Source organism: Myodes glareolus, chromosome 9 (assembly GCF_982192425.1).
Source record: "Myodes glareolus chromosome 9, mMyoGla1.1, whole genome shotgun sequence".
In the NCBI taxonomy this organism is placed as follows: domain Eukaryota; kingdom Metazoa; phylum Chordata; class Mammalia; order Rodentia; family Cricetidae; genus Myodes; species Myodes glareolus.
In genome coordinates this window covers 64,191,943-64,213,118 of record NC_142034.1, presented here as the reverse complement: position 1 = coordinate 64,213,118, position 21,176 = coordinate 64,191,943, and the positions used below count along the sequence as shown (strand labels likewise).

The following is a 21,176-nucleotide window of genomic DNA, read 5'->3' as shown; positions in this document are numbered from 1 at the left end:
GGAGACCCCCATCCTAACAAAGATATTTAAAAACAAAACCCACAAAAGGGTGGAAGGGGAGCCAAGACCCCACAGGACCTAGTGAGAGGTGTGCACAGGAAGGACTTCTCACAGCTGACGGAGAGACAGGGCCCGTCAGCATGGCTCGTGGACTGGGGATGGGCAGAGCTGGCTGGAGCTGGAAAAGATGGAGTAAGAACTCAAATGGCCCTTTGAGGTGGCCAGGGAAAGGGGAACAACCTCTGACTTGATAGGATCCCTTAAGGGTTGGGATGGACATGGGCTCCCTAGGTTGTCTGAGGAGATTAAAGATGCCTTCCTACCAGGTACCTAGTAGCATCCATTTCTAAAGAAGCCTAGGAAGGGAATAGCTGATTGGTCAAGCTCATAGTGACAGCATTCCCAGAACAGACCGACTTCATCAGGTTGGAGAATGGTGAGCAGAATGGAGGATCAGTCACGTGGCCTGGGGAATCAGAGGTACAGCCTCAAGGCACATTTTTACCTTGTTGTGGGGATAGAAAAGGCCACCCTACAAGGGTCTTCATGTGCCAACCCAGGATAGGTGACAAAGGACCTGCTCCCTCTTAGGGTGGTGACATTCGTAGTACTTGTCCAACCTGGAGATGTTGAGCAACCCAAGTCCTCAGGTCTAGGAGACATAGACTGGGCTCTGGTAGAGAGACAAGTTGAGTAGAACCCTTGCTCCAACCCCACTCCTGACCAATAGGAGGGGAAAAAAGGACCCAAGGGTCTGAGTTTATGGTATCCTGCCATGGGGAGGCTTGGGTCAGCTTACAGAATGTGGGTATGAGGGACCTGGGCCCATCAACCATCCCTGCCTGGCTTCCCACACACCAGACACTGGGTGACTAGATGGCCACCTCATAGGTTCATCATGCGCCTAGAGAGCCAAGCCAGGCTAAGTGGAGCGGCCAGACCAGGTGTGCACGCCCTATCTAAGAGATCAGCCTCAGTGACCAGTCCACACGGGGTACTTCTTCAGCCTCTGCACGCTCAACTCTAAACTGCAACATGAAGCCAGGAATGAATTACTGTCCTGCCCACCTCCTTTTTTATTCCCTGAAGAAGCACGCAGGCTTCCGCCAGCCTATGTATGCACAAGGCCTGCGATGAAATCCACGGGACCTGAAAAGCAGACCCAAGGCTCAGAAGTAGCTGTGCTAGTCTTGAGCCACATCTGAACAATAGATTCCGCTGCCTTCCTGCACAGCCTGAGACCCTATGGTGCAGTGTTAGCTCAGTTAGGCCCATGCCAGGAAGGGAGGTCTATGTGGAGCCTATGCTCCTAGCCTCACCATCCACATCATCAACAACTCCGGCCATTTTCCGTGACGGCAGGAAGGCAACATGTCCCAAGTCAACGGACAGGCCAATGGCTTCTGAATGATGGTCCTTGCCCCTAGGGACTCCTGGCCAGAGTGTCTGTCTCCCATCTTGGCATATGGTAGAGAGAGCTCTGGCAATATAAACAAGGGGAATCTCCCCAGGTTCTGTCCCCTCTGCTCAAGCTGTTCCTTTCACTCAACAGTGAAATGTCACATTCAAAATCACCAGGCTTCCTCTGTCAACAGAGGTCCAGGTGGCTGACAATGGCCCGAGGCCTCTGGAGCAATGCTCCCTGGACACTCTGACACAGAACTCCCAGACATTGGTGGACCTGTTGGCCTCCCTCTCCTGACCATGACTTTCACAAGGATAACAGCCTTCACCGTGACCCAGGGCTTACCAGTGGGAGCGGAGGACGTTCAGAAGCAGAATGCTGCTGCCCAGGAAATAGCAGGCTAGGTAGGGGGACCCGAAGGCCCTGCTCAACTTGCGAGTTCTCTGCTCCCACCTTGCTACCTGCATGAAGGGCCGAGAATAAGAGCGAGAGGTGAGGGGTTTGCTGGGGTTCACGGAGGGTGGAAGAAGCAGGTCTGGGTGTTCAGGCCCAGTTCCAAGGAAGGCAAACGATAGGAGCGCAGCAACTGTGGTCTGTTGTGAGTCAGTTACACCTCAGGGCTGTTCACGGGATCTCCACCAACCCTTGTGTAGGCAGACTGGGGTGGCTATCGGGCTGGCAGTCGAGCCTAAATGTGGGGAATCCATTCTCAGGCCGTCCTGGAAGCTGTGTAACCCATCTCACGCAGCTCTAGAGGTTCCTATCATTCAGAAAGAGACAAGATCCAGCCCAGAAACGGGGGCCCCAGGCTTCTTCCTGTCACCACCAGGAACTTTCACAGGGTTGTTTCAAGGGGCAAGACAAAGGAGAGGCAGTCCTTCCCCCTCACTCTGCGCTCAGCCTGGCCTCTCCCCAAGGTACAGACTGCACATGTATAATTTTCAGTCTTAGAACCCTTTCAATTCCAACTAGTCACATCTCAACTCTGTGTTCAGTAGCCAGAAGAAAGTGGGCAGCTCTCTCAACTCTCTGCAGACCTGATTTCCCTGCACACATTCCATGCATGTTGCTAGGGTTGCCCCACTGGGCTCCTGGGGCATTGTGCCTGACCCAGGTGCTCAGATGGACTCTCTGCTGATGCAGAGAAGGGAGGAGGGGGTGGGGAGGATGCCAAAGGACAAACATACACTCTGGATGCCTAGTGATGAGAGCAAGCTATCCACCCTCCTGTGTCCTGAATATGAATATGTGTGTGCACACATATATGTCCATGTGTCTGTGCACATGCATGTGCATGTGTGTGTCCGTCCCCGTGTCCATGTATGTGTGTATGGATGGCCCTCAACTCAACTTGGAATTTGTTCAGTTTTAGAGTGGTACAAAAGTGATGTTTTTGTTAGAGCCCACACTCTAAATGTGAATTCAGTTCTTCCCAGAGTAGTGGAATGTGATCTAATCCCCTCACAGTGCTGACCAGCGTCTGAGGTACGGCTCCATCGGTCGTCAGGGAATTGACTGCTCCTCTACAGTGGGTTATGCAGGCAGAATTTGGCAGGGGGCTACACTTAGTCAACAAATGGTATGAGTTAGTCAACACTTTATCATAAAGTAGGTTGTGCTTCTGCCAAGCTCGGCCTGTTATAGCAAGAATGGCTGAGCTTGGATACTTATTTGGTTAGATGTGTTAAATGCATTCACTGGGGTTTTTGTTTTTACATTTACTACCATGTTCATGTATAGGTATGGAAATCTGTACACACACACACACACACGCACGCACGCACGCACGCACGCGCATGTGCGCAGGCAGGCAGCATGCACAAGTACCATGGAATACATGAAAGTCAGAGGACAACTGTGTATTCCTTCCACCACGTGGGTCACCAGACTTGGCAGCAAGCCCTTTAACTTGCTGAGTCAACTCACAAGCCCCCAGAGAAATTCTTTATTTATGATCTGCGATAGTTTCAATTTACTACGGCTTGCCCAGACCAGACTGCTGCCATAAGAAGTGTATATCCATTGGGGTTCCAAAGCCCCCACACTGCTGACACTGCCAGTAATTTTAATTTACTGAGGAGAGACTGAACCATGTCTCATAGCAACTGCACTCTTTCAGTCCCACCATCCTGGGGCACAGCACACAGGGCCAGTCACTGCATCTGTCACCATCCTGGCCCTATAGTCGCTGTCTGCAGCTGATTTCCCAAACTGGCCTGCCATTTGGGGAAGCTGATTTGTGGGGAAGGGCTCACCAGCCCCAGGTACTGATGAATTAATTGGCTTAGGGCCACTGAATCTCCATCTCCGGCATCCCTGGAGGACTCTATCCTCAGAGTCCATATAAGGAAAGGAGGGGGAGGGGCTCTTTCCCAGGCCTTCTCCTTCACCAGTTCTTGGTGCAGTAGCCAGTGGTCTTGGAAGGAAAACAGCCCTTAGACCTTTGTGGAAGGTACCCCTCACTTCAGCCCCATCGATGCTGGGTTTTCTCTTAGGAGGAAGAAGAAAGGAGGGCCTTGGGGACGTTCCATGACCCAAATGTCTATGACCTAAAGTCACTTTGGCATACGCTTTGGGACCACTTCATGTGTTCCTGTTTGGAACGAAATTCAAAAGGGTTTTTCAGTTGTGCCACAAGTGTGTCTTCTCCCAGGCCTTTCCATCACCTTGCAGGAAAGCCTATACCCACCCCACCTTCCTTCCCCACCCCTAGGGCCCACCAGTCTTCTCTCCATCTCCAAAGACTTGCCATTCCAACACTTCACACAGACCCACAAAGGTACATGGACTGCAGTCCTTGTCACGTTACCTTTCCAGTCCCAGGGTGGTGGACATTAGGGAACTGTCATTTTGGCTGTTTTGAATAATGCTGGCAGTGAGCACTCACGTCTTTTTTTTTTTTTTTTTTAATGGGCATGTGTTACCATGTGTTATCCTTCTTCTAAGGAATTGCTAGGATCAAATGAGAATTCTTTTAGCTTTCTGAGGTCGGCCAAGGGAACTTCTGGATGGGGCAGAGGGTTGGTAACCCTCGTTAGTGCTACCATTGTTAGTGACACTACTAGTAAAACATCAGTGCTGCGGAGTCATTGTTTTTCTTGGTCTCAATACAAGCCAAATGCATGGGAAATTCCTACCCACAACTTCCCCTTACACCCCAGTCTAGAAGTCTCTCTATCCAAAAGCCTAATCAGCATGTCTGCTTATTGTCTTAATTAGCATTACTATTGCTGTGATGATACACCATGATCAAAAGTCAGTGGGGAAGGAAAGGGTTTATTTCACTCCATATAACAGTTCCTCCATCATCCAAAGTAGCAAGGGCAGAAACTCAAGCAAGGCAGGAACCTGGAGACAGGAGCTGATGCAGAGGCCATGGAGGGGTGCTGCTTACTGGCTTGCTCATCAAGGCTTACTAAGCTTGCTTTCTTATAGAACCGAGGGCTATCAGTTCAGGGTGGTCCTACCCACAATGGGTCCTCCCCCGTCAATCACTAATAAGAAAATCCCTTACAGCCAGATTTTATAGAAGCATTTTCCCAGTTGAGGCTCCCTCCTCTAAGATAACTCTAGCTTGAGTCAAGTTGACATAAGACAAGCCAGCACACATGTGGTCACTGGGCTACCCATCTCTGGGTCACTGATATTTCTTCTCCCAGTGGATAATATCCTCAGATATAAAAGTTTCAGGACATGTGGGATCACACAACAACATATCTCTGTCCCTAAGGGACCCTCCCATAACCTGCATCATGCAAAGATCCTGAATAGAGAGTCACAGTTTGGGGGACTTCCTTGAGGGAGGGAGGGAAGAAGGAAGAAGAGGAGGAATCCCAATAACAGTTGAACGGAACCAGTGAGCAAGGCATTGGGAATGGCCCAGGAAGAAGGCAAAGGGAATCTGATGATGACGCCGTGGTGACATCTGTCAAGGCTGAGGAAGCTGTGCACTTGGAGTATGGATGCTTCACTGTATGGACAACGTACTCCAGGAAGTTGTTAGAAACCACATCCTTGTTGGACCTTGTCTTTAGGGTCAGATGAGAGATTGAGACTGACAGCCAATGACATGGACCCTGCAGGCCCTCCCTCGTCCCCTGAAGGCAGGTCTTTCCTCCTGGCTTAATGAATCCTTTAGTATGCACCCCTAAACAACCAAGGGTTCATGGCAGGCCTGCTGAAGCTCACACTACAAGAATACTCTCAGGTAGCAGGAGGGAGGCCACCCTGTAGTCAAGCAAACTGAGCCCAGGAAAGCCCAGACAAGCCCTGTGTCCCTGACACCCAAGCTCTGTTGTTTCTAGCCTTTGGAGTTCTGGAAACAAGAGGAGGGACCCTTGAGCACTGTCATACCAGGGCCCCCCTCACACTGCAACCCCATCTGTTGCTTAGCCTGTGAGAAAGCAAGTGAGGAATGTATTTTTTGATCAAAATGGCACCACAGGCCTCATAGAAAATGGAAAAAAGGTACCAGCAAGTCCCACTAATCACCCCATCACCTGGATCAAAAATCTGTTCATTTGAGGCAATCAAGTCGGACTCCCGGATCCCAGGGTGACTCTGTTCTGCGGTCCTTTTGCTGGATGCTGAACTACACACTTCATCCAAGAGGCAAGGTGCCAGGGCTGCAGTGACAGCTGCTGACACAGGAAATCCTGTGGGCACTTCAGAAGCAGCCCATTAGCACTCGTGAGATCATTCACCCAGGGATGACGGTCATCAGTCTGCTACCATGCTGACTCAGCTACCTCCCTGTACGGTGGGAGAGTCAGACCAGGTAATGGACAGGAACATTCTGGCACAAGTATCTCTCCCAGGGGGTATGAATGCTGTATCTTCCCTGGGTCTAGAACTACATGAATAGGGACACTCCTCTTTCTTCCTGATCCCACTCAGGTTGGGAAGGTGTTCTGGCCATGGTAATGATGCCAGACTGGCCATAGTGGTAGCACACACCTGCCATTTTAGCCAGAACAGATGATCCTCATCGAACTTTCCAGGGCTCTGCTCTTGGTGTTACCAGGCACTTACACCACTGGCCTCAGACAGGGGTCTTAACTAGTAGCTCATGGTGAATTTTGGTCAAATTCAAAACACTAAAAATACATACTTAGGACTAGAGCTGGGGTGTGGCTCAGCGGTAGAGTGCTTGCCTACCATGTACAAGGTGCTGGGTCCTATCTCTGGGCATTGCCAAGAAGAAAAAAAGATGAAACATATTTTATCCAACAATCAAGCCTTCTGAATTCTCATAGTAACACTCTATGATGAAAAATCTCTATGATGGGACCACTGTGGCCAGCCCTTGTGAAGCCCCATCAGCCTTTGCTGTTGTTCATGCACACCAGAAGCCCACACAGCCTCCAGCAGGCCTCATATGTGAACCTGGTCTGTTGCCAGACCCCATGCAGCATGCAGTCCTGGTCAGTGCCCACAGGAAAGAAAACTGTCTTCGTGATGATCCTATGCAGTGCAAATGTATGACGTCAGAGCCAGGAACTTTCAGACACCCATGGGGACCTGTCCCTGCCACACAGACACGAGGACTGTTGGATGTAGGAAATGGCCCCAGGAGGCACCAGTGCAAGCAAGGAAATGCTGTTTCTGTTGTTGACTTCCAGCACGCTCAGATCATGGATCATGGAGTCAGTCTTTTGTTGTTCGTGGTGTTTTATGTATTTTGAGACATGGTCTCATTATGTAGCTCTGGCTGTCCTGGAACTCACTCTGTAGACCAAGCTGGCCTCAAACTCAGAGATCCATCTGCCTCTGCTTCTGTGCTGGGATTAAAGGTGTGAGCCCCATGCCTGGTGTGTAAAGTCAGTCTTTACAAATGAGGTGACCTTGGGCCATTTCCTCTGCTAAAATAACTGCACCGATCATAGTTCCTGAGGGATTCCAGATCTATAGACATGCTTAGCTCAGAACCAGGCAAGTGCTTGGGAAATAGATGCTTTTATTCATTCCACCATCACAGAGAATCGTGTCTTCCAGTGCCCTCTCCCAGGGATGCTGGCAGCTCTGTCGGGGGTAGGACCAAAGGAGGCCAGGGCCTGCAGGATATCCTGTGAGTGTACGTAGTGCTCATAACCCAGAGCACAGAGTCAGTCTCCAGCTCAAGAAGGCAACAGGAAATACCCTCCCCCTGACGCCACGCATCCGCTCAATTCATCCACTGACACAGACCCTGCCCACCCACCCACGCATCCAGCCAGCCAACCATGCATTTACACCCCCAAGCATCCATCTCTCCACCTACCTATACATCCACCATTTATATTCATGTATCATTCCACCCACACACCCACCTGGGGTCTGTTATAGGTCAGTAACTGGCAGACAGTAAGGTGCTTTGAAAAGGAAACAAAAGCAGCGATGGCGCTCTTATTTTTATGCCATGAGTGTGATTAAAGCCAAATGTGTCTCATTACTGAAAACACCAGCACGGGCTTCTCCCGCAGGGAACCACTGGGCACAGTGGAATTGACTAATGAGAGCAGGCTGGCTCTTCCAACCCAGCGAGAGCTACAAAGCCAGCAGTGCTGCTTCTGGGGACTAGATTATTTTCTGGAAACCTCCTCTTGCTTACTTTTCACAGCTCCAAGAAATTGTGGAAGGAATGGCTAGTGAGGGTAAATTTTCTTAATTTAAGGTTCACTTTTAATTTTTCTTTGTTGATGTGGGTGGGTGGGTGTGACGTGTGTGAATAGCCAGAAGAGAGAGTTGGCACCCCTGGAACTGCAGTATCAGGTTGTTGAAGCCACCTGGTATGGGTGCTGATAACGGCACTTGGGTCCTCTAGAAGAACAGCAAGTGGTCTTAACAGATGAGCCACCTTTCCGCCCCAAGGTGAATATTCTAAATGTTGTGCTCACTGAAGAACTAGCGGCGAGGCATCTAGACAGTGCACAGCAGAACATGGGGATGTGGGGGATGTGGAGCACCAGCTTCCGGCTGCAGCACCAGCTCCTCTCACACTGCCTTGACAGGTGGTTCGTTGTCTCTCTGCTGTAGCTTCCCTTTCTGTAAGATGGAACTACTAACAGTCTGCCTCAGAGTCACTGTGAGGAACAAGGAATCGTGCACCTGAAATTCTTGGAGTTGCATTGGGAGCATGACGCTTGCTGGGGGAGGTGTGGTTTGTTTCACTTTGGTCTCTGAGAGTAAGGGTGCAGTTTCCCCTACACGGAGCAAGACGACCTGAAGATGACAACAGGTAAGAGGAGACATTCCAGAGGACCCGTGGCTCCTGCCTCCCTCGCCCCAAGGCAGGTCCAGAGAAATCCAGACTCCCAATGGGGGACCTAGTGTTCCACTCCCCATTCTTTCAACGGATGCTCAGGGTTCTATAGCAGGGGTTGGATTTGGGACACCTCTGGCTCAGAGGAGTTGTAGGCACAGCTGAGGCTGCCAAGGCCACCAAGTGTCCCTTGTCCCAATAGTCCTAGAGAGACTGGAACAGAAGCATGTGAAAGCTCACCCCATATGTGCATGTTTCCTAGCCCAGGACAGATGCTGGAACACACCTGTGCATTCACCCAGCTGATGTACACCGGCACACACCCTGGCAGGGTCTGGACCATCACTCCTCACTCTGCCTGGGTGGTGTGGCATGGGAGCTCAGCAGCACCCACCAGAGCCCTTCATCACTCTCATGAGCCAGAGAGTAAGGTCTCACCCAGGCCTCCCTATCCGACATGCCCCTTTGCTGCTTTCAGGCTGATGTGGCCCTGCTCTCAGTCATGATTCCCAACACTCAGTACCGCCTGTCATTCAGGTACTGACAGACTAGTTCCTTTCTGAGGTCCATCTTTGTCTTGTCAGGGGATATTTTCCACCTTGGAATTTTGAGTCCTCTACAAGCTACTGTCATGGAACCCAGCTGGAACCTCTGATGAAATTATCCTCTGCTTCCACCAAACTGATTGGGAAGCCAGGCTCCTCCCCCTGTGCAGATTCACTTGTGCAATGGGCTGCCTGGAGAGGGTCTCAGTCACACTTGGCAACCAGGGCACAAAGCCCTAGCTAATCTAGTACTGGCTGCCGTTTCCAGTCTGTCCACTGCTTGAGTTCACTTTCTACCTAAGGAGTTGCAGCAAAAGGTAAGGGAGGCAGACCTCCTATGGTCCTGTAATGCAGAGAGACACTGCCCCCACACACAGATGAGAGAGAGAGCGAGCGCGCAGGAGGGAAAACTCTAAAGAAGTCCGGCAGATTATCTGGATTCTAATTTTGGCGACAGAACTGCCTGTAGCATCCCATGAAGACAGAGCTCACTCCTGAGTACATCAGGAAGGGATGGGCAGCCCCACCCTTGAGAATGACTCTGCCGGCAAGTGGGAAGGGAGATGCCTACACAATCATTGTAGGAACACTCTGGCATATAGTGTTCTTTTAAAAGGGTGCACAGAAGAATCTCAGCTGGTTTCCTTCTAGAAATTAATAGGATAAACCATTCATATGGTAGGGCATCCAAATAGCCAACACAATCTTGAGAAAGAGGACTTGGAGAACACATACACTTCCTGACTTCAAACTTGTTATAATGATAGCCATCAACATGGACGGTGTGGTGCTAGCATAAAAACAAGCAGACAGAGTCCAGAAAGAAACTCTCATATACTCATCAACTGCTTCCCCACCAGGCACCAGACCAAACAAACAGGGAGAGAGTAATCGGTTCAACAAAGTGCTGAGGCGATGGATGGATGAGGCAGGAAGGAAGTCGGGGAGAGCTAAGGGGCCATGGGAAGACAATGAAGCCCTTCAGCCTGGGATCTATTTGAGCTTCCTGCTGGTTGAGAGTCAAGAATCTTCAACACAGCTAATGAAGCCAACAGAGAGAGTGTTTTCCAAGACACTTTCTTGGAAACCAGGTTTCTAGCAAACCAGGTTGCTAGAAATAGCAATTGTGCTCATCCGAGCCGAGTGTCACGGCCTTGAGTCTATGCCAGCACGTCTCTCCCATCCTGAATCTAAACAGTGTGCCACCAAAGCCACCTCACAGCTGTATGTACAAGAGGAGATTCTATAACATAAAATAAAAAAAATAGGTAAACTAGCTCGTGCATTTTGACTTAAATTTTGTTTCCTCACTCAACCTTGTTGTAAATTAGTCTTTAAGCAATGTGACTTTAAAAGACACAGAATCCTATGTATACTTATTTTCAGAAAAAATTGCTAGCTCACGTTTTAAAAGATTTTTTATATTTTAAAGGACTTTTTATATTTTTATTTTTGTGTGTATAAGTATTTTTGCCTCCATGCACCATGTGTATGCCTGGGAGGCCAGAAAAGGGTACTGGATCACCTGGGACTACAGTTATAGGCTGTTGTGACCTCCCATGTGGGTGCTAGGACTCAAACCAGGCCCTCCAGAAGTGCAGCCACTAAGCTACCATTCCAGCCTCTACACAATCATTGTGAAGACACCAAGTGCTACCCGGTCCTGAGAACCAACACCCTGTCCTGAATATAGAATGTCCTTTTACCAAATAAATAACTCCCCCCTCCTCCCTCTCTCCCACTTCTCTCTACACAGACCTGCCCTTAACTGTGAAAAATGTGTTTTCTCTTATCTCTACTTAATAAGCTCACTAACTTTGCTCATCCTGAAATTCCTTTCTGTGGTGATGAAGAACTCAGCTTTACCTGAGTGGAGGTCCCTAAGGGGAGGGTCTCCTCGGGCTGCTGACAGCACACTCCACCGCCAATAAGCCAAACACAAAGAACAGAGGGGAACCCTGCCTTGCACCTTCTACACATTTAACTCAAAATAACGACATATCTGAGGATGAGACATAAATCAGAACATTCTTAACGGGACAACAGTGATATAAAATGTCATGATTTTGAGTTAAGGGATCATTTCTCCAGATGATTCTAAAAGCACTAGCAACTAAAGAAAAACAATAAAGAAACTGCTGGCTGCATGCAGAAGAAGCAAATAGACCTTTACTTATCATCCAAACTTAACTCCAAAGGGATCAAAGACCTCAGCTTCAGGCCAAATGCCCTGAATCTGACAGAGGAGAATGTGGCTCAAACTCACGGCCCAGGGAAAGCCTCTCTGAAAGGGCACTGACAGCACAGGCACTAAGAGCATCAATTAACAAATGGGACCTCATGAAACTGAAAGACTTCTGTATGGCAAAGGACACCATCACTGGGGCAAAGCACAGCCTACAGAATGGGGAAAAATCTTTACCAATTACATATCCGATAAAGGGAGGGTTCGGATCTAAAATTTATAGAGTTAAAGAAGCAGAACACCAAGAAAACAAAAAACCCACTCTAAAAATATGATGCAGAACTAAGCAGAGAGTTTTCAAAAGATGAAACACAAAGGGCTGAGAAACTCTTTTAAAAAAATGTTCAACACCCCCAGTCATCAGGAAACTGCAAATTAAAACTACTTTGAGATTTCATCTTACACCAATCATAATGGCCAAGATCAATAAAACAGATGACAGCTCATGCTAGCAAGGATGTGGAGAAAGGGGAACACTTATCTGTTGCTGATGGGAGTGCAAACTTGTACAGCCACTATGAAAATCAGTGTGGCAGTTCCTCAGGGAGTTGGGAATAGATCTACCTCAAGATCCAGCTGTGCCACTCTTGGGCACATACCCAAAGGACTCAACATCCTACTACAGAGACACTAGTTCAGCCATGTTCACTGCTGCTCTGTTCATCATAGCCAGAAATTGGAAACGGCCTACAGGTCCATCAATGGGTCAATGGATAAACAAAATATGATACATTTACACATGAAGTATCACTCAGCTGTTCAAAAAATGAAATCATGAAATTTTCAGGTAAATGGACAGAGTTAGAAAAAAAATCATACTGAAGCAGCCCAGATCCAAAAAGACAAATGTATAATTTCTCTTCCATGTGGAGGTTAGCTTTTCAGCCTTCAATATGTGTGCTCCAATCTAAAGAACCACAGAGGTTAGGTACCGAGTAAGGGACATAGGGAGAGGAGAGGATCTTCCAAGGAAGGGGAGATAGAACGTGTTCTTAGACAAAGGAGGGACTAGGCTAGGAGGATCAAATAGGGAGGGCTGGAAGAGAGACGATGAGGAGGGATAGCTAACATGAAACCATATGAAAACCTACTGTAAAAGCATCCTAAAACCTGTACATGTGGGAAGGATCTAAATGGCATCACCAAATAACAGGGGTGATGGTGTTCCAAGAAGACATCTTATGCCATCAAGTAAAACCTTCAGTGCCAGCAACGGGTTACATCTTGTTGACTGATGGCCAAAGGGGCCCAAGGAAACCTCCAAATATCACAGACTATTGCCAAGGCCATTGGTTAGTTTCTACAAGCTGATGGTAAGGACCTATGAAGACAACATTTACATATGCCACCAAATGCAGAGAAGTTGATCTGGTGCCTAACTGGAAACCGCACCCCTACTGACTAGCGATTCACGGTAGTGGGAGGTACCCTGCGTGCTACCAGAAGAAAAGATAATCATCAATGTCTCCCAGCTACAAACCTTGAGATCTACAAAGTGACCTGCCTGCAAGACATGCCAGTACAACAGTGGCACGATGCTGTGGGAGTAACCAAACACTTTCTGGTTGGAGTTAAGGCCCAGTCCACAAGCTGGAATCCATGCCTAACACTGCTGAAGTAGCCACAAAGGGACTTGTTCAAGAGCAGTAAGCAAGTGCACCAGACCTAGGGTCTGGTCCCAGTTACAGCCCTTCTGAGGATGGGCTCCTACTGTGATAGGGAAGGTCCACACAGACTCAGTCTCCAGGAGAGCTGTCCACCAGCCTTCAGCACTGGCTGCACTCGGGCATCACCCAGTGTCCTAGAAACCTTCTTGAGCCCAGCGGCCGGAGCTGGGGGTGAGTAAAGGCAGTGAGCACCTTTTCCCCGACTGATCTCAGGCTTTGTCCTTGGTTACCCAACAAACTCAGGCCTTGCAAGGAACCACCCTAAATTTCCAAAGCCATCTAGGTGCTGCTGGATCTTCCTTCTGGAGCGGTGGGGCCTGGGGATACTATCGGACCCCACCGAGAGCTCCACGGGTACCACTGGCCCCCTTGTAGAGGATATTAGAAGGAAGAATTCATGAACCTGTGTTCTTTACCCACCAGTCAGCGACCACAAGTGTTGAGATCCTGCGGCTCCTCGCATTACTTCAACCATACAGACTGTCCTCTGGGAACCCTCCAAAGCTGAAGAGTTTGTACCCTGAAGCTGCAGACCCATGGAGCCATCTGCCTCTCCACATCTAGCCCTGGTCCCAACACCAGTCTTGGGCAGGAACACTGTGTAAACTGCTCACCTGTCCATCAGTCATGGCTCTCTCTGTCGCTGGCTTTGGTGTTTGTCTTTTGGGGGCAGGGGATATACTGGTTAGTATTTTTGTAAGGTTGACAAAACCCAGAGTCACATGAAAAGGGGGGACCTCAGTTGAGTAATTATCATAATCAGACTGCCCTGTATCCATGTCTTCAAAGAGTTATCTTGTTTAATGATTGGCGCAGAAGGGCACAGCCCACTGTGGGCAACACCATCATAGGCAGGGGGATCTGGGCTGAATAAAAAACCTAGTTCAGCACAGGCCAGTGAGCAAGATGGTTGGCCTCATTTCTCCAGTTTCTACTTGAGTTCTTGCCATGACCTCTCTCAGTGACTAAGCTCTCTCTTCCCCAAGTTGTGTTTATCACAGCAATAGGAAGCAAACCAGAGCAGGGCTGGGGTGCCGGAGAAAGGTGAAAGGAAGGAGAGATGAAAGAAGGAAGTCAGAGGCAGGTCTTGGCTCGTGAGACCTTGGGGCCTACAGCTCTGCTGTGGGGACTGGCAAGGCAGACAAGTAGATAGTTATAGAGGTATCTGTCAGCCCAGGCACCTGACCTACAGGTGGGGACTGCAGGCCGCTGCCAGACCTTTCCTAAGCCTCCTCTAGGAAGGGAATCTGAGATCTGGATATCACACAGGGTTAATGTGGTACAAGAAAAGTAACCTTCAGGTGGCTCGGGGAACGTCTGCAGACCTGGAAGAAGGTCACAGAGCTGTACTGAGATAGGACTTCATCTTCTGACCAAGCTGCCACCTCCAGGAAAAATCCAGGCAGGAGGAGTCAGGGAGCAGCTGGCTGTCTCAAGAAGCCCTCAGGGGACTAGAAAGATGATTCAGTGGTTAGGAACATTGGCTGCTCTTCTAGAAGACCTGGGTTCAATCCCCAGGACCTACATGGCAGCTTACAACTGACATAATTCCAGTTCCACGGGAACCAACATCTTCTTCTGGCCTCCAAGGCATGCAAATGGTGCATAAATATGAAAGCAGACAGAACACCCATATATACATATTAAAACCTCTTTAAAATCCCTCTGAAAGAGAACAGATTGGTTCCTAGTACCCATAACCTGGCTAATCCTAACCCCAACCCATTTTCTTCTTTCTGAAAAGAGGGCATCATTGGCCCTGAGGCCCCTCGGGTCCTACAAAGGTAGATGTGGGATGCTAGAAAGTGAACGGCTGAGGGTCCACACCACTCCATTAGTGTTTCTCGACTCCTCCAAAGGACTGTGTACCAGGGAGGCCACAGACCTACTGACACCCATCAACATGCTGTGTGTGGATGTGAGGCAAATGTATATGCACATATACATGCATGCATTTGAAGATCCTCGGACACTGTCCACTTTTGTCTTTTGGGAACTAGCAGAGAGCTCACTGGTTAGTATAGTTGGGTGATGAGTGAGTCCCAGTGTCCAACGAGCCTTTCTCTGCCTCTCTAGAGCTAGGATTACAAGTGTGCTCCATCATTCCTAACATCTCACAGCGGTGCTGGGGATCCGACTCGGTCCTTATGATTGCATGGCGAGTACTTTACGAACTGGGCTCTCTCTCCAACTCTCAAGCACATATTCTTTTTCAAAAGACTCCTGCTTAACCCACCGAAAAGGAAAGGAGAGAGTGGACGGTTTGCATGGAGCTTCATCTGCACCTGTGGCTTTTCTAGCACAGTGACCTTGAATTCAGAAGAGCTCATTTAGATTGTTCTCTTTACTCTAAATAAAACACAGCCCACCCGTGTAAAGCCACTGGAAACTATCCTAGAGATGACTCTTCCACTGTTAACCAAATATGGTGAAACCCAGTGACCTCTATAGTCAATATTGACATGGACTTCAGCCTGCTTTGGGAAGGAAACTTGCAAGTATCTGGTGAACAATGGAGTGGTTGCCCTGATAAGCAGCCAGGCCCTGGCCCTATGTGACCTGTCGCAGGAACCAAAGGGCAGCCACATATTCACCACCATCAAGCCAGGGGTGTCTACTGCCAACTGGCTTACAAGCTGACTTTGTTTTTTAATTGCAGGCTTATTTTGTTTTTTGTTTTTTAATTGCCTTCTTTTCTGAAGAAGGGTAGACAGATTTTTGAGGACGATGTTTTGTTTTATTTTTAAACTTAAGGTCAGATTTATTGAGACAAAATTCAGTTGTTTTTTTTTTTTAACATAGAGCCAGGCTGGTCTCTAATTCTTGATCCTTCTCCGAGTGCTGTAACAATGGCAATGCACCACCACGCCCCGCAAATGTATCTTTGATACACAGGGTCTAAGGATTCTGACAAACAAATGCAGTCATATCCACACTGCCAAGACAGGGAATGGACTTGTCTACCCCTTGAACAATCCCTGGAATAACCAGGTCTGTCCCCCTCCAGTCCCTAGCCGGGGGCTGCTACCCCTTTTTGTTCTGTGTGCTTTAGAAATTCAGTCATGTGGTCTGTGGCTCCTTGCATCACATGGTGTCCCTGTGATGTGTGAGCTCCCTGGGTCTCTGCAAGGGATTCCACAGTACAGAAACACGGCGCAGGCTGACCCAGAGGCTGGCCACACGGAGGAGGCTGCTGCTAAACACTGCTGCAGCAGGCATGCGCAATGCAGAGTTGTGAGGCTATGGAGTTTCATCTGAGAGCAACTATAGAGCTGTTAGCACGATTGCTGAGCAGGGAAGGTGAGCTCCTTTCTTAAAATCAAGGAAACCTCAAGCAAAACTGTGCCCTCCTTCTCTGCCAGGGCTCCTGTGCCCCACTTACCCATTATCGTCCATCCCTGCCCAGTGGGACAGGCAAGAAAGTCCCAGATAGCTACACGGAAGACTGAGCCCTGGCCTGGTGGTCAGGACATTCCATACGTGTCACCTAAGAGACTCAAAGGAAAGCTTCCAGGCCACAGGTTGCGCAGGGACAATACTTGCAAACGTATCCCAAGTAGACAGTTCTCCAGTGCCTGCTCTGAGGCTCAGGTGAGCTTGTAGTGTGAAGGAGGAGGGCAGGTGGTACACCAACAATGGACCAGATGAACCATTAATCATGAAGGTGTCAGGAAACGCTGACTGGACCTCAACTGACCAGTTCCCCAGAACCAGTGGCTGGAGTCAGAGCTATCTGATCAGCATGGCCCTTTCATATGAGATGCTCAGGTAAAGCAGGGGCTAGGACCACTTCCAGAAAAGCAAACGTTTAGTTTTATGGTATCTGTTCCCACCATCCCTCCAGTGTACCTGCCCAGAACCTGCAGAACCCTTGTTTGTGTGGAAGACATCCTCATGACCTGGGCTTCTCATTCGTCATTTGAGGGAGCAGGGAAACTTCTGTAGGGACAGGGTCGGTAGGGACTGAGGGTTACTGGTCTCCACTAGCAGGTCTGGCTCCCAGGAGGAAAGGCTCACAAGAGATGCTGGGACCTACAGTAGCAGCTGCAGCATAAGAAGACTCAGGCACTGTGGGTCTTCATCCACAGGGGGCCTGGTCCCCTGCCGATCTCACAAGTCAAGGAGGCATTCACTGGGTCTCAAGAGTCTTCTGAAACTAGGAATGTTGAGTAGCAACAAGGGGCCTCAAGGGGTAACTACTGTGATGTCTGTTTTCCAGGAATGGATTCTGACCTTCAGAGAGTAAAGCGCAGGAGTCAAGAGAAGGAATACACAACTCTAGCCACAAAGAGGCTGTTACTCAGGTGCCTGAAGCTGTTTGGTCAGATTTGTCCAGAGAACCCAGAGTCTCTGACAGATATAAAGATTTCCCTTGAAGACTAGGCTGCTGGGTCTGATTCTGTGGTCAGGCACTCTGAGTATAGAACCTGGGCTTGCCCTAAGTACAGCCTGTTAGGTGCTGCCCCCGAGAAGGTCCTTCCAGGGCCAGCGAAACAACCTGAAAGCCAACACTTGGGCAGAAGGGCACAGCTAATCCTGCTATTAAGGTGAAAGCAGTGTGAATGAGAGGAACTCCTGCAGTTAATCTAGAAACAGGCAAGGCGGGGCAATAACTGTGGGCTCCTATGTCACAGCCAGAGCGATGCTGGCCTAGGATAAAGAGGGCCAGCTCAGGTAAGCTGAGGCATTTGCCTGGCATCCTTGGCCCACCACAGTTTCCCAGAATTACCCCGGATCTCACCTGCTGCCACCTCTCTGCACCCATCTGTCCCATACTGCCTGCTCTGAGCACCAGGAGCCAGAAGAGGCCCCGGCCTTCTAAGGGGAGCCAGCTGAGAACGCTAAGCCACAGCAAGGACTAGGACAGATACAGAGCGGGGCTCCTGTGGTTGAACAGGATCATTTTTCACAGAAGATAAAAGGCAGCAACCACAATTCTGGCCTTCGTGGTAGCTCTCAGGGCCCTGGGGCTTCATCACATACACAAGTCTGTCTCTGGTCCTCAGTGGACTCTGGCGAGTGGAAGAAGTCAGAGCATGCGCACCGTCTTCCTGAGATGCAAAGAAGCTGCAGTGCCTGCAGCAGCCGTGGGGGAAGAAGATAAGCTGGAGGCCGCTCCCCGGACACCATCCCCACAGACTACCCAGGCTCCCCGGACACCATCCCCACAGACTACCCAGGCTCCTCGGACACCATCCCCACAGACGACTACCCAGGCTCCCCGGACACCATCCCCACAGACTACCCAGGCTCCCCGGACACCATCCCCACAGACGACTACCCAGGCTCCCCGGACACCATCCCCACAGACTACCCAGGCTCCCCGGACACCATCCCCACAGACTACCCAGGCTCCTCGGACACCATCCCCACAGACGACTACCCAGGCTCCCCGGACACCATCCCCACAGACTACCCAGGCTCCCCGGACACCATCCCCACAGACGACTACCCAGGCTCCCCGGACACCATCTCCACAGACTACCCAGGCTCCCCGGACACCATCTCCACAGACTACCCAGGCTCCTCGGACACCATCCCCACAGACTACCCAGGCTCCTCGGACACCATCCCCACAGACTACCCAGGCTCCTCGGACACCATCCCCACAGACTACCCAGGCTCCCCGGACACCATCCCCACAGACTACCCAGGCTCCCCGGACACCATCCCCACAGACTACCCAGGCTCCTCGGACACCATCCCCACAGACTACCCAGGCTCCCCGGACACCATCCCCACAGACTACCCAGGCTCCCCGGACACCATCTCCACAGACTACCCAGGCTGGAACATCTTTACACTGAGAGAGCCTTGGGACCCAGCTCTGCTCTTTGCAGCCACTCCCCTTAGAGGCTGGCCTTCTCCCCTTCTCAAAACACCTGGCACCCAGCGTGATTCCCAGGTCTGCATCACCACAGAGCCTGTCAGAATGCAGACTCGTAGGCTTCACTGGAACATGGCCTCAGAACTTGCATTTTGATCCACCCCCAGGAGTTTATGGGAAGAGTTGAATCATTCCCACCATGCTCTAAGGCCCACACATATACACTTCATGAACCATTCACTCTTACAGCCATTTCCACGGCAGGAAGTTCTTGCCTCAGAGGCCCCCATCTAGGCCGTGCTCCCTCCAGCTCTCCGTCTACAGATGCCACATGAGCATGCTGTCACACTGTCACAACGTCAGTACAAAAGAGCTTGTCCCTTTACCACAGCCTCCTCAGAGTCGCTGAAGGAAAAACACTACTTAGGAACCAAGGAACTAAGTCTACACAGGGGGCAAGAGACACCTGCATGACCAGTCTGTGTTCAGCAAAGGGCAAACCCAGCTCATGGTTCTTCTGACCCAAAACAGAACGGCTGAGGTTGGCCAAGAATGTAGTTGGTGACTTGGAGTTCCTAGTGACAATGTGAAGCTTTGTCACTGGAGGGAGTAGAATTTCAAGATAGAGCTCCTATCTGGAGGCACCTCACAACAAAGCCTTGTTTCCGGTCATGTGGGGACACCACGGGGGACAGGCACAGCTCGGACGAGTCTCTAAGAGTCCCTCATGGATATAGACGAGTGTCTCATAGACTTCTCTGCCAAATGTGAAATTGGGGGGGGGGGGGCAGCGAAGGCACTGGGGGCTCAGGAACTTGCTGAAAGCCAGACAGCTGCGGAATGGGAAAGAGCAGCCTCATGCCACACCCAAGTCCAATGGCCTCCTGCTACTGCAACCAGCTCTGCCAGACTGGATGAAGAGATCGCAGGGCAACCACCTGGGGGAGGGTTGAATGCAGTCAATAACTGATATTTCACATCTGAGCCAGCTCAGGCCAAACAGAACGATTCTTCTACTCTTTACCCTCTGCTGGAGACCCAGGGCCACTTTCCTACAGGCTGGGATACCTCAGGCCGTCCTTCACACACACAATCGGCGCCGCAACAGGCCAACACCCAATCTGCAGAGCTTCCTCCTACCAAGTGGTACAGAACCGGGTTTTGGGAGGATTAGTTCCAGGGCCGCCTTCCTCCTGAGCATGGCCAGACGGACCCCAGGTCCACGTGCCCCGAGAGAAGGCATTTCCTAGTCCACCAGGGCAGCCACCATGTGGGGTCTGTGTGCCCTGGGCAGAATTCCTGCTGCGTCAGGCAGTTCCCCAACACGATCTCAAACACCAGAGGTGACTGATGGCAGTGACAGGGGGTTTGCTTCACCTCACAGCTTCCAAGGTTTCTATCCATGATCAGTCTCACCTCACAGTTTCCATCCACGATCAGCCAGGCCTGTGACTTCAGGTCTACCGCACATCGTGGCAGGTACGCGTGGCAGAAAGAAGCTGGGAAACAAGGCAGGGAGAGGAGGGGGCTAGAGTCCCGCTTAAAGACCTGATTTTCTCCTGCTGGTCCATACCTTCAAATGTCCCACCCCACCCAATAGTGACACAGGCTGGGGGCCAAGCCTTCAACACATGGAAGGATAACATCTGTCCAAACCTCTGTAACCTGTTTGGAGCAAGGCCACTTTGCAGCCTGAAGAAGCTTGGGTCCCTCCTTTTGGCTATCAGATTGTGAACAGAAGACCTTTGTGGGCTGGGATTTCCCTCCAAGAATCTCATCCTGGGAGAAGAAAAGAATGAAGCCTTGTGCCAGCCACAGGGAGAGCTTGTCTCTGGAAAAGAGATGTCATGTGCTGATAATTTTCGGGCCATCTTACAGAAGAGACTGGAACAGAGACAATGATGGATCGTGAACCATGGCCAGGATAGCTTAGCTGTGTGGTCCTCTGGCCCTTTACCTAAACCTTAACCTCACATGAGGACCCTGAAAATGGACTTGTCAGGAAAGGGCCACAGGTCCTCTTTGTCCCTCTTCCCAGTTGTGGTCATATTAAATAATTTCTTTTAGGTTTTTTTTTTTTGTATTTTTTACTATACTAATTTATTGAATTGGCTTCCTAAGGACAGGCAGTTGGACTTCGTTTATTGGGGCTCTCAGGACCCCACCTTTGACTCTTAATAACTCTAAGAATCTTGGTAACCCTGATGGAAGATAAGATGATTTTGGGGTGTCTGCCACCTGCAACAA

General features: G+C 50.0%; 1 protein-coding gene across 2 annotated transcripts in view; it reads right to left on the bottom strand.

Annotated features, from left to right (window-relative positions):
* Positions 1-21,176, bottom strand: part of Pemt (phosphatidylethanolamine N-methyltransferase) — a 77,772-nt gene that overhangs the window by 11,002 nt on the left and 45,594 nt on the right. For both annotated transcript variants that reach the window (XM_087910573.1, XM_087910572.1), the window contains one exon: positions 1,751-1,866. In XM_087910573.1, coding sequence (XP_087766699.1) covers positions 1,751-1,866 — 116 coding nt within the window. The remainder of the gene's footprint in view (positions 1-1,750; positions 1,867-21,176) is intronic.